General features: G+C 43.0%; 1 protein-coding gene across 1 annotated transcript in view; it reads left to right on the forward strand.

Annotated features, from left to right (window-relative positions):
• Nucleotides 1–14998, forward strand: part of TENM1 (teneurin transmembrane protein 1) — a 698125-nt gene that overhangs the window by 611585 nt on the left and 71542 nt on the right. Inside the window, exons 24-25 of the mRNA XM_033947005.1 lie at nucleotides 92–458; nucleotides 5425–5935. Coding sequence (XP_033802896.1) covers nucleotides 92–458; nucleotides 5425–5935 — 878 coding nt within the window. The remainder of the gene's footprint in view (nucleotides 1–91; nucleotides 459–5424; nucleotides 5936–14998) is intronic.

Consider the following 14998-nt stretch of genomic DNA (forward strand, 5'->3'; position numbering starts at 1 on the left):
TGGTGTTACATGATCCTACGAGCAATCTTTGTACATCCTTGCGCCATGTACTTATTTTAAATACTCTAATATAATCTATTGCTTCTTACAGGTGCGACTGGAATGGCCAACTGACCTAGCAGTCAACCCGATGGACAACTCGTTATATGTTTTAGACAATAATATTGTACTGCAGATTTCTGATAATAGGCGAGTGCGAATCATTGCTGGTCGCCCCATTCATTGCCAGGTACCAGGCATTGATCACTTCTTGGTCAGCAAGGTGGCAGTCCACTCTACCTTGGAATCAGCAAGAGCTATCTCTGTGTCCCATAGTGGAATACTCTACATTGCAGAGACAGATGAACGAAAGATAAACCGCATACAGCAAGTAACAACCAATGGTGAAATCTCCATTATAGCTGGATCTGCTACAGACTGTGACTGTAAGATTGACCCAAACTGTGACTGTTTCTCAGGTTTGCACATTCTATTCATTCATATATTTTACTTTATCTTGTCTTATTGCAAGAAACACCCGGGTCTAGATAAGATTAGCAGTATCAAAGACAAGTCAGCATCTACGAATTGGGTTCACAGCAAATGTTAATGGATCAATAGGGTCAAACATTTATCAAGACTCAAAAGTAAAAATAAGTACCGTATTTGCCGGCGTATAAGACGACTTTTCAGTACCTTAAAATCCTCCCCAAAGTCGGGGGTCGTCTTATACGCCGGGTACAGTTTACATGCCCTTACTTGCGGGGCTGAATGTACTCAGTCGCGCGGCTCTTCTTCTCCCTACCTTCTCTGCTTGCAGCACAGAGCCGAACGGAAGTCTTCCCGACGTCAGCGCTGACGTCGGAGGGGAGGGAGGGCTTAAACAAAGCTTAAACAAAGCCCTCCCTCCCTCCGACGTCAGCGCTGACGTCGGGAAGACTTCCGTTCGGCTCTGTGCTGCAAGCAGAGAAGGTAGGGAGAGAGAGAGTACCAAGAGAGAGGGGCGGCCGCCCCGCCCCGGTTGCAGCACAGCCGGCCAGGTCCCCTTACTTTTGTGGCACTTCCCCGACCGACCGATAACAGCCCGGGTCCGACAATCCTCCCTGCCCTGTAGCCGCGAATCTAAATTACCTTCTTACAGCAGCTGTAAGAAGGTAATTTAGATTCGCGGTTAAGGGCAGGGAAGTTTGTCGGACCCGGGCTGTTATCGGTCGGTCGGGGAAGTGCCACAAAAGTAAGGGGACCTGGCTGGCTGTGCTGCACCCGGGGCGGTAGAGAAGGGAGGGGGGGGGGGGGAAGGACTCTGAAAGCACTTGAAGACAGAGGAGGGAGAAGAACGCTGAAAGCACATGGGGGAATACAAAGGGGTGGAGAAGGAAGAAGGGGTCGTCTTATACGGCGAGTATAACACAAATCTCTATTTTTTAACTAAAAGTTGGGGGGTCGTCTTATACGCCCAGTCGTCCTATACGCCGGCAAATACGGTAACTGACTCAAGAGTTCAAATAGGCTGAGGTTATCCCAATCGGTAACAGTGAAATTTTATTCTAAAGCTGATGACTTAGGGCTCCTTTTATGAAGGGGCGCTAGCGGTTTTAGTGCGCGATACATTGCCATGCGTGCTACACGCTAACGCCTCCATAGAGCTGGCATTAGTATTTTCGGTGTAGCGTGGGGTTAGCACGCGCGGCTTTGTAGCGTGCGCTAAAAAACCCTAGCGCACCTTCGTAAAAGGAGCCCTTAGTGCAGGGATGTCAAAATCTGGCCCGCAGTGTAATTGTATTTGGCCCACAAGAAAATACCGAATGTCTACTAGAGCTGGCCCGCTGAGTATGTCAATGTAGGACAGCTGTACTGTCTTCACGATGTGTGTCAATTGTTTTTAGACCTTTCACTTTTTTTTAAATGTATTATTTTTAATCCGGTTTTAATTCATCCTGTGACCATCAATTTCTTTAGCGTTTTTTTCCGTGCCACATTTTGCTTAGGATTACGGTTGTGACAACGGCACTTGTCATGTGACCCCCCCCTGCCCTTTTTAAATTGCCATCATTTTTCGAGCCGGTTTTACTTTCAGTTTGCTCAGCTCATAGCACTACAGATTGTCTCTACCAGGTAAGAGCCACCATGGCTTTATTTCATTCTTTCTTTTAATTTTTCACGTGCGCATAGTGATTTTAAGTTATCTTAAGTTCCCATAAAATATTAGCTGGTGGTTTTTATGTTTTCTATAGTCTATTGCCACACTGCGACGTTTGTTAGCGCAAGACAACCACACTTTTTTCACGCTCTGCAGCAGAGACTTTTTATTTATGCATTTTTAAACCTTTCCGCGCACAAGGTTTTGTTATTATTTATTTTTCACTATTTATATATTTTTTTGTTGTTGGGTTTTAGATTATTATGTGCTCGCGATGCTTTTGGCCACTTTTATGTTTATACTCATTTTCTTTTGCCGTTTATACAGCATTTATTGTATTTTTTTGTTGGTTTTTTTTTTGCAATTCTTAAGTAGTATATTTCTTTATTATTTAATGTTTTTGCTTTCAGCGTATTTTACCCGCGACATTGTCCAAGTTTTTAATTTTGGACCACTGTGTATTTGAGTTTGACACCCCTGACTTAGTGGAATCATAATGTCAATGTCTCTGTGTTCATATTACCTGTTCTATGTGGAATACAAGAACTTGAGAAAGACCTCTATGTGCTCAACAAGTCAGAACTTAAGCGTGCTAGATTGGTGTATTCCAATTCTATCCAGGAAGCATGAGTATCACTGCATAATGACACCTATGGGATCAAAACTCTTTACTCCCTGAGAGTCTGAATACACAGATTTCTAGTTCATTGACTTAACAGAAGGGGAACATGGTGGAAAAAAAAAGAAAACAATGACGGAATCCAAAAATTGTGTGGGATAAACAAAGAGAATGCCTATTTAGAAAGTGGGTGAAATCGATGCAAAACTGAAATGAGAAAAAGATCTGGGTGTCATTGGAGACGCTATACTGAAATCTTCTGCTCAGTGTGTGGTGGCGGCCATAAAAGCAAACGGGATGCTAGGAATTATTAGGAAAGGGATGGTAAATAAGGCCTGGTCATCATCGCTCCATGCTGCAACATCACCTTGAGTATTGCACTCAGTTGTGGTCGGCGTATCTCAAAAAAATATGTGGAGGGACATTTTCAATATGATGTCTAGATACGATTTTGGACACTTTGAGGAAAACATCCATAAATCCAGTTTAAAAAATTGTTATTTTCAAACTAGACAATGGTCTTTTTTTTTTTTTTTTTTTAAATGATCATTTCCTGGGTGCATTTGTCCTCAGTGCATCTATCTTTTTGAACCATTTAAAAAAAAAAAAAAGTCCAACTGAAAAGCACACAAAAACCAACTATTGAGATGTAGTTGGGGCCTGCATTCATAGCAGTCTGGCCACACAGACATCCCAGCAGAGCGGTGGGCCACCCTAGAGGGCAATGGAGTGAACTTTACATAAAAGTACACATCTCACCATAACCCCCATGGATAGTCCTCCAAAACTCACCCATAGGCTTCTCTACCCAACTATATTCCACCCCAATAGTCTTTATGCCTGCAGGGGTCACTTATATGTTGATACAGTAGGTTTTAGGTGGGTTTTGGAAGGCTCACACTATCCACCATGGGGGAGAATAGGGTGACCATGCTTTCATTCCTCCAGTGGTCATCTGGTCAGTTTGGCAAACATTTTGGCACTTATTTGTCTTGGACATCTTTTTGGGTTGCCTTTGATTTTGTGGAGTATCAAGGGTCAATTTTCGTTTGTTTGTGTTCCATTATTGCAGAAAAGCATCCACATTATAAGTCCGCCCCAATCCCTCCCAAAACACACCTTCAACACATGCCCTTGAGATTTAGATGCACTGCATAGAAAACCATCTAAAAAAAATGTGTATTGATAATGGCCGCTGTTGGAAACAGAATGCTTATCTAGATAGACCATTAGGGCAGGAGAGACTGGGCATTCCTCCTGCCAGAGGATGTGGCAGCGGGGTAGCAGCAAGAGGAATTGGGCACCCCTCCTGCCATGGACATTCGGGGATGGGAGGACTGGCTTCAGGGGTCCCAGCAGGAGGGATTGGGCATTCCTACTTCCGGTAGTCTTCGCAGGGGGAGGGGTCCCTGCTGCAGCCACTAAACTGATCATGGCAGGGAAGTTCCCTTGCCAATCAGTTCAACGGCCATGTTTACTTGAAGGCGCCAGAAATGTAGGCCAGTATTTTGCCTTCCACTGGCCAATTGAGGCGCCTAGGACCGCCTAAGCTCGCCTAAGGCCACTTCTGGGTGAAACCACACCCATGCCTAGCCTTAGGTGAGGTTAGGCGGCCCTTTGCGCATCATTAGGTTCCTGGAGGCACCTACAATGTAGGTGGCCTGCCTCGGGAGGTTTTTTCCAAAACCGTGCGTCCCAATTGACTTTTAAGCAGTGGTAGGCCGCCTAAAGTTGGGACATCATTTATAGAATTTGCTCCCTAGGCTTTATATCCATCGGTGGCAAGTAGAGAAAAAAATAATTGCTGTATTGTAAGCCTTCCATAGATTATTTTATGGGAAACAAATTAGTCTTCTGTAGATTATTTTATGGGAAACAAATTATGGAAAACAAATCTGCTAGCTGCCAGATGCCAGGTGTCTTCATTGCTGAAATCCAGCATCACGCTTGTCATGGAATGGCAGTCCATCATCATTGGTCTAAGCAGAAAATCTAGCTGTTGATTCAGCATGGAAATGGAATATCTTCTTTACACTAGGCACCAACAAAACATTGCCAAAGGGCACAGAGAGGGCAGTGCGAGAGAACTCAGTGTCATGGCCCTTGCAGCTCTAGTCTCTAGATTCTGTTGACAGTGTTATCACACTGCAACACTGAAAGATTCACATTAAAAAAAATAATGCTGTTCTCACTTTTGTTACTGAAGCATTAAATTTTTTTATTTTGTAGAAAGCATGACATTTGTGAGGATTTTCATTTTGTCTTTCTGTAATGAACAGTTGGGAGACATTTGGTCGATTGAATTAACATAGAATGAATCATTTTCATAATCATTTTCAGCCTAGAATTTGCTATGTACTTTGAAATAATTGCTTAATTTTGTATGTTCAGGCTATATATTTGTAAGGGCACCAGTGAAATGAGAATATATATCTGTCATTGCTCATAGCCCTATGTTTATATAATACCTGTATTAACTATGGAGTTAAAATTCTTGTTAACAGAGATAATTGCACAGCGCTGTTAATCTTCAGTGATACTGATCCAAAATTATACCCCTTATTGATAACGATTTTAAAAATTAATTAGAAAAATATCAGTTCATCTACTTGCATGGATTCCCTGACTATGATAAGCTTGATAGCATTTATTGCATACAGATTCAGATAATTATATTTCTTCTTAGGTGATGGTGGATTTGCAAAAGATGCCAAGCTAAAGGCTCCTTCATCATTAACGGTTTCTCCAGATGGCACTCTGTATATAGCAGACCTTGGCAACATTCGTATTCGTGCTGTCAGTAGAAACAAGCCTCATCTGAATACCATGAATATTTATGAGATTGCTTGCCCAGCCGACCAGGAGCTCTATCAGTTCAGCACCAATGGGACACACCTTCACACATTAAACCTCATCACGAGAGACTATATTTACAACTTCACATACAGTGGAGATGGGGATATCACTACAGTCATTAATGGCAACGGAAATTCTGTGCATGTGCGCCGGGATGTAGACGGCACCCCGCTATGGTTGATAGTACCCACAGGTCAGGTCTACTGGTTAACTATCAGTAGCAATGGTGTTGTGAAAAGGATCTCCGCGCAAGGCTACAACCTGGCATTGATGACCTATCATGGCAACACTGGTCTCCTGGCAACTAAAAGCAATGAGAATGGTTGGACAACTGTTTACGAGTAAGTTTCTTCTTTAGAGTCTTAAAGGATTATTATTGTCTATAAAAATCGAACTCATTGAGTAGGTTTTGGCTATGATTCATGACATTCTGTTAATAATTATTTTCGACAGAGCCCCAGTAGAGATGTAGCATCCTGCTATAAATGTATTACAAATTGATAAAATCTGCATCTGGTTATTGGATCTAGAGTTCATGTAGCTACAGAAGTCATTCAAAAAGCAGAAATGGTTTAATTAGATGTTGACTAATAAAGTACAGTGGTACCTTGGTTTACGAGCATAATTCGTTTCAGAAGCATACTCGTGATCCAAAGCAAATTTTCCTATAGACAATAAAGGAAACTCAGACGATTCGTTCCAGGGGTGGGTACCTGCCTGTTTGATGCCCAGGTGTCGCAGCTATAGGCTTTGATATACTGTATATAGATATATCGTATTTTCACGCATATAACGCGCATACATGTATAACACGCATACGCGTATAGCGCGCGGGTCCAAACCATTTGTGTAAAAAAAATTTTTATATAGCACGCACACGCATATACCGCGCATGCTGCTATAACCTCCTCCCGCCACTCCCGCTTACTCCCTCTTCTGGCCTGCGAACTGGCATCCTCTCCCTCGCTCACGTCACCCCCCCTCCCCCGCGAGGGAGGATCTTCGGGCACTGGCACTGGCACTTCCTGTGCATTGGTGCTGGTGCCGGTGCCCAATCGGGTAAGCGACCGATGTCTTTGCGGTGCTGGGGGGGGATGTAGGATCGCGAGGGAGGGGGGTGACATGAGCGGGGGGGAGGATGCCGGATCGCACTGAAAAAAAAATTGTATAACGCGCTCACACATATAACGCGCATGGTTATACTCGGTTTGTAAAATCATGTATAACGCGCGCGTTATATGCATGACAATACGGTAGATATTGTATATAACCACTTGAAAGGAGTTTGTTGTATGGATGTTTTTACAGGGGAGAGGGGAGTCAAACTGGGTCACAGTAAGGGGGGAGGGGCGGTCTTGGTGAGGACACCAGCACCCCTCCTTCGCTCCTCTGCCCCTTCCCCTGCTCCTTCCCACTCCTCCCCCCCCAACCCATTGTACCTCTATCTCTTCACAAAAGCAAATAGCAACTCCAACCTGCTGCTCACACCAGCGTCAGCTGTCCTCTGATGTCACTTCCAGATCCCACGCCTGAGAAGGAGTGCACGTGCAGCAGCGGGGGAGGGGAAGGAGCGGGGGCTACTGCCTTGGATGCCTCTCACCCTCGCCACACCACTGGTCACAGTTATCTCCATTACTAGTTTTGGACAGTATTTTTAATAAGCTTTTCATTCTTTGGCGCTGCTGCCTTTGGAGCTGATAAAGTTGACAGGAGAAACTAATTGAAGTGTTAGTCAAACATTTCATTTCCCCGTGTCTCAATGCAGTGGGCTGTAAATTAGGTATTTTATCTCCCGAGTCTGTACACAACAGCTTCTAAGGCTCAGAATGTATTTTAAATAATAACCAAAATGTTCTGCCCTCCAGAAAGTGTTTGCTGGAGCACAAAATTTTAGTAATAGAATGGGCTTGTTTTCTAAACTAATTCTCCCATCCTTTGTCTCCCCCCCCCCCCTCCCCACACTAAAAGCAGTCATTTCAGTAATTAAAGATGTGCATGAAAAAAAAATTTTTTCAGATCATTTTCATTTTTTAAACCAGTTTTTGGACTAGCTGATTTTGGAAATGGTTAGAACTTTCTCGAGCTGTGACACGCTAAACATAGTGGCCGCGGCTCGAGGCATCTGGAAGTGCACGGACATTACCTGAGACGCCGCTGGGGGATGCCAGCAGGGAATAGGAACGAAGAGAAGGAGAGGCACCAGCTGATTGCCTACAGGACGTTCCTCTCGCCGAATGTCCTGTGGGCAGTCGGCCAGCGCCTCTCCCCCTCCCCAGTGTGCCATGGCACAGCTGAAATCTCAGGAGGCACAGTAATGTGCCGCAGCACACGGTTTGAGATGCACTAGGTTAGATGTTCACATCCTGTATCTTAGGTGGCCCCGTCCTTGGGGCTCAGGGCGGAGTCTTGTGGTGTTTGGGCTTCAGGAGCAGATTCTCAAAACTTACTGTGCCTTTAACTTTTAAACTGGCTCCAACTGGACTAGCGTGGCAGTATTTCACCGGCCGATTTTCAACAGTCTTTTCTAAGCTTCCTGGCAGACTCCAACTCTGCCAATCAAGTGTATTATAATGAGGCTATTTTCAGAGTTGTAAATTCCTCTCCTCTCCATACTATTCCAAATCAATATTGTATCTGTTCTCCTTTCTAATTTCTTGTAAACCGTGCCGAGCTGTACTGTTATAGAGAGGATGCAGTATATAAGTTTATGGTTTAGTTTAGTTTAAAGTGGTAGTAAATGAGCTCATCAGTATTAAAATGTGTACTGGAGTGCCACAAGGCTCGGTCTTAGGTCCAATACTATTCAACATATTCATAAGTGATATGACCCAAGGGCTCAGAGGAAAAATATCATTGTTCGCCGATGACGCCAAACTGTGCAACATAGTAGGTAAAAGCACTATGCCTGACAGTATGACGCAGGACCTACTACTATTAGAACAATGGTCATCGACTTGGCAGCTCAACTTCAATGCTAAAAAATGCAAAGTGATGCACCTGGGTAAAAGAAATCTGTGCAGGACTTACACGTTAAATGGTGAGACCTTAGTTAGGACCACGGAAGAACGGGATTTAGGAGTAATCATTAGTGATGACATGAAAACTGCCAATCAAGTGGAAAAGGCTTCCTCCAAGGCAAGGCAAATGATGGGTTGTATCCGTAGAGGTTTTATCAGCAGGATGCCAGAGGTCATAATGCCACTGTACAGGTTCATGGTGAGACCTCATTTGGAATATTGTGTTCAATTCTGGAGACCACATTACCGGAAAGATGTGCTGAGAGTTGAGTCAGTTCAGCGGATGGCCACCAGGATGGTCTCGGGGCTCAAGGATCTTCCGTATGAAGTAAGGCTGAATAAATTGCAGCTGTACTCATTTGAAGAACGAAGAGAGAGAGGAGACATGATTGAGACATTTAAATATATCACGGGTCGTATCGAGGTGGAAGAGGATATCTTTCGTCTTATGGGACCTTCGTCCACCAGAGGGCATCCGCTGAAAATCAGGGGAGGGAAATTTCATGGGGACTCCAGAAAGTATTTCTTCACTGAGAGGGTGGTCGATCATTGAAATGAACTCCCACGGCAGGTGATTGAGGCCAACAGCGTGGCAGATTTCAAAAATAAATGGGATATTCATGTGGGATCTCTAATGAGGGAAGGGCAGGGGGTTGGTGAGCAAACTCATGGGGGAAGGGTCACTGGAGTGGGCAGACTTGATGGGCTTTGGCCCTTTTCTGCCGTCATTTTTCTATGTTTCTATGTTTCTAATAAAGAAATATTATATATTAAAAAAAAAAATGAGCACTTCAGGCAATTATCTATCATCGCTGGCTGATTTTCCAAGCGTAGCACCAACTTTTGAAGACCAAAAATTACCAGCTGGTCCAGGGGTGGCAGTTCTGCACAAAGTGCATCTTAAGTGTGTGTTTCTGGTTAAAAAAAAAAAAAAATTTAATATATCATCCACATAAAATATAATAGTTTTGATGACCAAAAATTACCAGCTGGTCTGGGCGTGCCGGTACTGTGCAAAGCACATCTCAGACATGCGTTTCTGGTTATGGCTCATCATAAAATTAAAAAAAAAAAAAAAATTACACCACATAAATTATAGTAGTTTTGGGGAAAAAAGATCTCAAAAGTGCACTTCTCAAGTGCGTGTATTAAAGGTGTGTCTTATCTGCGCATGTTGAAAGCCAATGCTCACACCTTCCCTCCCCTTCCATCCAATAGCGTGGGCACACCTATGATTGACACTACGACGTAGCTTTTGCTGCTAGTTCCCAGCACATGCGCACATTTACGCCTCTTTCCATGGTCTATTCTGCACATGTGCTGATTGCTTTCACCAGCGACTCATCTCATTTGCAGGTGCGAACCTCATTTGCATGTGTGGTTTTTTTGAGAATCACTCGTCTTTTTGAAATAGTTGCATTAATGGCTGCGATAGCAGCCCATCAGATTTTATCGGTGATATTAGAGAATCTTCCTCTCAGTGCTGGGAGCTAATCCTGTTACATCAAGCTCCCTGTTCCAATGGGTAATATTCTCTCTTCTTTTAATATCAATGGCAATTCCACCATATATAAACTAAGAGCAATGTGGTGAATCTTCTCAAGTGAGAATAAATTATTGACAAGGTTCTCTATTGATGAGAGATAAATATATGTCTTGCTGATTCTTTTTGCCTTAGCGAAGGAACCATCCCCATCTGTGAATGCTGCACTGTAGTTGCTGTGGTCGGTGGAGAAAAGTTAGCACATTTGACGGCTGGGGAGGGTTTCGATGGCTGGGATGGTTAAGATGGGCTGGAGTGAGCTTTGATGGAGACTCCAGTAGATGGAACCTAAGCCCATTACTGGGCAAAGCTCTGGGTTTCTGGCCCAGAAATATCTAAGTAAAAGGACCATTTAAACTAAATAATTAATTTATGGAGCATTTATGGTTGGGCAGACTGGATGGACCACTCGTATTTTTATCTTCCGTCATTTACTATGTTGCTATATTTATCCTCTTAACAATCTAGGTATAAGTATTTACACCAACTCTATAGCTGGTATAAGTATTTGCAACTAAAATATAGGTATGTGTATAAAGAAAAGTAGATGCCTAATTTTCTTTATAGCATAGACTCAGATAGGTGTGTTCTTGGTGCCAAAAATATAGACTTTATATAGAATTACCCTATTTTTGTATCTTAGTAAATTTGTTCCAGCTGTTTGCCATCGTTAGAATGAGTACTTCTCTTTCTCAAGATGTTTGATATGTCAGAGAAAGCATTTAAAGATAATTGTGCCTTGGGAGATAATTCATATTTATCCTTGGATTGTATAAAGGTCGCCTGAATTTGGATGCGGATCTCAAATTGGTGCCCAAAATGATTAGTTAATGGGCTCCGATAATTTAATTATTAGTTTCAAGTTTTTATAGAAATGTGATAAATCGCCTATCCAAGTTCTAAACGATGTAAAAACCATAAAAAGGGAATTAACAAGTAATTTAAAAACTCACAAACACATTACAATTTACATGATCCGAGAGGAAAGGGGGAAGAAATACATTTTAGAATAGGACAGGAAGACACTAAAGGAAAAAAAACAATAAGGTTGGTAAATAGAAATGGGAAATCTGAAGGAAAGGTTAGCAAAGCAGTCTTATTAATTAAGGTAAATTGAAGGCATCTTTGAATAAGTAGCGTTTTAGTTTGCTTATGAATCGTTCCTCTATTTTTTTCTTCTCTAATGTAGGCAGGTAGCACATTCCATAGCTGGGGTGCTATAACTGAAAAGATGTCGGGGTGTTTTGTACTAATTATCTTTAACAATGGGATGGAAAGTAATAATTAGGTTGCATCCGCAGGAGTTTCGTCAGCCGGAAGCCTGAAGTCATAATGCCATTATACAGAACCATGGTGAGGCCTCATTTGGAATACTGTGTGCAATTCTGGAGGCCACACTACCGAAAAGATGTGCTGAGAGTAGAGTCGGTGCGACGGATGGCCACCAGGATGGTCTCGGGGCTCAAGGATCTATCGTACGAGGAAAGGCTGAAAAATTTGCGGCTGTACTCACTCGAGGAACGTAGGAAGAGAGGAGACATGATCGAGACGTTTAAGTATATTACGGGCCATATCGAGATGGAAGAAGAGATTCTCTTTCTCAAAGGACCCTCAGCCACAAGAGGGCACGTTCAAACTCAGGGGCGGGAAATTTCATGGCGACACCAGGAAATATTTCTTCGCCGAGAGAGTGGTTGATCCTTGGAACGAGCTCCCGGTGCAGGTGATCGAGGCAAACAGCATGCAAGAATTTAAGAGCAAATGGGATGCCCATGTGGGATCCCTTAGAGCAGGGATGTCCAATGTCAGTCCTCGAGGGCCGCAGTCCAGTCGGATTTTCAGGATTTCCCCAATGAATATACATGAGGTCTATTTGCATGCACTGCTTTCATTGTATGCTAATAGATCTCATGCATATTCATTGGGGAAATCCTGAAAACCCGACTGGATTGCGGCCCTCGAGGACTGACATTGGACACCCCTGCCTTAGAGGGTTAAGCCAAGGGAACCTGTCACCAGGAGTGGGATCCCTAGGATAGTAGACTTGGAAGTGGGTCAGTAGAGTGGGCAGACCTGATGGGCTATGGCCCTTATCTGCCGTCATCTTCTATGTTTCTATGTTTCTTATCTAAGTGGGCGAGTAGGTGCCTAGGGAGTCAACAGTTTGTCTAAGAAGATTGGTACACAATGAGCATTTGACACTAACCCCCTCTTTTACTAAGGGCTCCTTTTACAAAGGTGCGCTAGTGTTTTTAGCGCATGCTAGTCGAAAAACTACCGCCTGCTCAAGAGGAGACGGTAGCGGCTAGCGCACATGGCATTTTAGCGTGCACTATTCCACGCGTTAAGGCCCTAACGCACCTTCGTAAAAGGAGCCCTAAGGTGTGCTATGCTTTTTAGAGCGCAATAAATATTATCACGCGCTAAACGCTAATGCGTGCATGTTATCCTATAGATGTGTTAGCAGTTAGCGCACGCATTGATTTAGTGTGCGTTAAACATGCGCTAAAACGTGTAGTGCACCTTTGTAAAAGGAGCCCTAATTATGATTTAGGCGCCAATCTGGCTATGCGTTATTCTGTAACAGTGGCCACCTAAACTGGGAGGAGTGGCCTAGTGGTTAGGCTCAAGCCCAGCATTGCCCATTGTGACCCTGGTCAAGTCACTTAACCCTTCATTGCCCCAGGTAGATCGTGAAACTTGTCGCAATAGATGGGGAAAGTAGAAACTACTTAGAAAGTATATAAGTAACAAAAAAACTTGGATCATATATGTGCAACTCAAAAGGGGGCACCCTTTATAGAATAGCGATGAGCACTGAAATTTCTCTGCATCAATTTTTCAGCACCATGTAAAGAATCTGGCTCTTGAATACAGAATTTGGAGAGGGGCAGTTTTGAATAAAAGTGGACCCTCAAAATTTGCCCAAGGTCCCCTAAGTGGCTAAAACGTCCCTGGGCATGCCTGATACAAAGGGCTCCTTTAACTAAGGTGCGCTAGCGTTTTTAGCGCACGCACAAAATTACCACACGCTAAACAATTTGAACACATTAGAAAGTATAAACATATATTGATGTTTTCCAATATGGACTTCTGGAGACTCAAGCATGAGACCTCAGAGGGAGGTGCTAAGCCAGCGTTAGAGAATGACACGGTGACAAAATTCATCACCGTTGTGACAAAATTCATCACCGTTCCCATTCCCGCGGATAACCACGGGAAACCATCTTCATGTCATTCTTTAAAGAGAGGGGGAAGAATCAGAGTATGAATGGCCACAACCATTGACCCGCAAGCTTTGCTTTGAAGAATGCTGGTGTAGAAGGACTGAGGTTGAGATAGACACTACAGAATGACAGTCTCTGGTATCCAGAGCAGATATTGTGATGTCATAATGCCTCATTCCACCAGTGCCTAAGAGCCAATCACATCAGTGATGTCACAATGGCTTCATTATCCTTGGCTCCCATAAGAATCAGAGTATGAATGGCCACAACCACTGACCCGCAAGCTTTGCTTTGAAGAATGCTGGTGTAGAAGGACTGAGGTTGAGATAGACACTACAGAATGACAGTCTCTGGTATCCAGAGCAGATATTGTGATGTCATAATGCCTCATTCCACCAGTGCCTAAGAGCCAATCACATCAGTGATGTCACAATGGCTTCATTATCCTTGGCTCACATAAGAATCAGAGTATGAATGGCCACAACCACTGACCCAAAGGCTTTGCTTTGAAGAATGCTGGTGTAGAAGGACTGAGGTTGAAATAGACACTAGAAAATGACATGGGATTATTTCCCGCGGTTATCCGCAGGGGCGGGGACGGTGATGAATTTTGTCACCGTGTCATTCTCTACCAGTGATTCCCAAACCTGGTCCTGGAAGCACCCCAGCCAGGCGTTTTTTATGAGTATTCATGCACTGCTTCCGTTGCATTCAAACCTCTCTCATGAATATTCATTGTGGATTTCCTGAAAGGATAACTGGCTCAGGTACCTCTAGAGAAGACCTGTGTGGGACTTCAGGTTTTAAGTTTAGCAGCTCTAGGAATTTTTGGCAGGGAAAAAAGGATGGTGGGCGTGGCAAGGGCCAATGTTTAGAGGCTGCTTTATTGAACTTATTATTTATTGAAATTTTCGATATATTACAAGAAACTAACATTCTTGCTAAGGAAATACAGCCGTAATAAATGTTAAAACATCACATTTATAAACAGATATGAAAATAAAATTCTCGCTTCCTTAAACCACAAAAAATGAAGGGGAGTAAGGGCAGTTATTATTAAGAAGTTAAACACAAAGGAAAAAGAACTAATCAATGAAAGGCTATAACATACTCTGCATTAGATTAAATTTCCGCTAAACAACAGAAATTTTCTTTAGCTCCAGAAATGATTTTAGCTGCTCCGGCTGAAAAAAAAAATATTTAACCTGGGCAAATTTTACTACGCATTTACAAGGGTACGCCAGTAAAAAGGACGCCCCCAAGTGCCTTGGTCTCCTGTCTCAAGGACAAAAATTGTTTCCTTTTTTCTTGAGTAACCTTAGTTACATCCAGGAATACCCATATCTTTTTACCATTAAACAGTTCTTTTGATAAACGGAAATAGAGTTTCATAAAGGAATCCAAGTCCTGTTGGAAAATAAATGAAATCAGAAGTGTCACGCTCAATGAAGAGTCAGAAATAGACTCTTCCAAAATAGCTGATATGTCGCTAACATCCAATTGCGGCATATCTGGATTAATTCCCTCCGTTGTTTCTCGAGATCTAGTGGTTTGTGGAAGATAATATATTTTGATTTAATGGAGGAATATGGTCTGGTGAATATTTTAAAACTTCCA

Source organism: Geotrypetes seraphini, chromosome 5 (assembly GCF_902459505.1).
Source record: "Geotrypetes seraphini chromosome 5, aGeoSer1.1, whole genome shotgun sequence".
Taxonomy (NCBI): domain Eukaryota; kingdom Metazoa; phylum Chordata; class Amphibia; order Gymnophiona; family Dermophiidae; genus Geotrypetes; species Geotrypetes seraphini.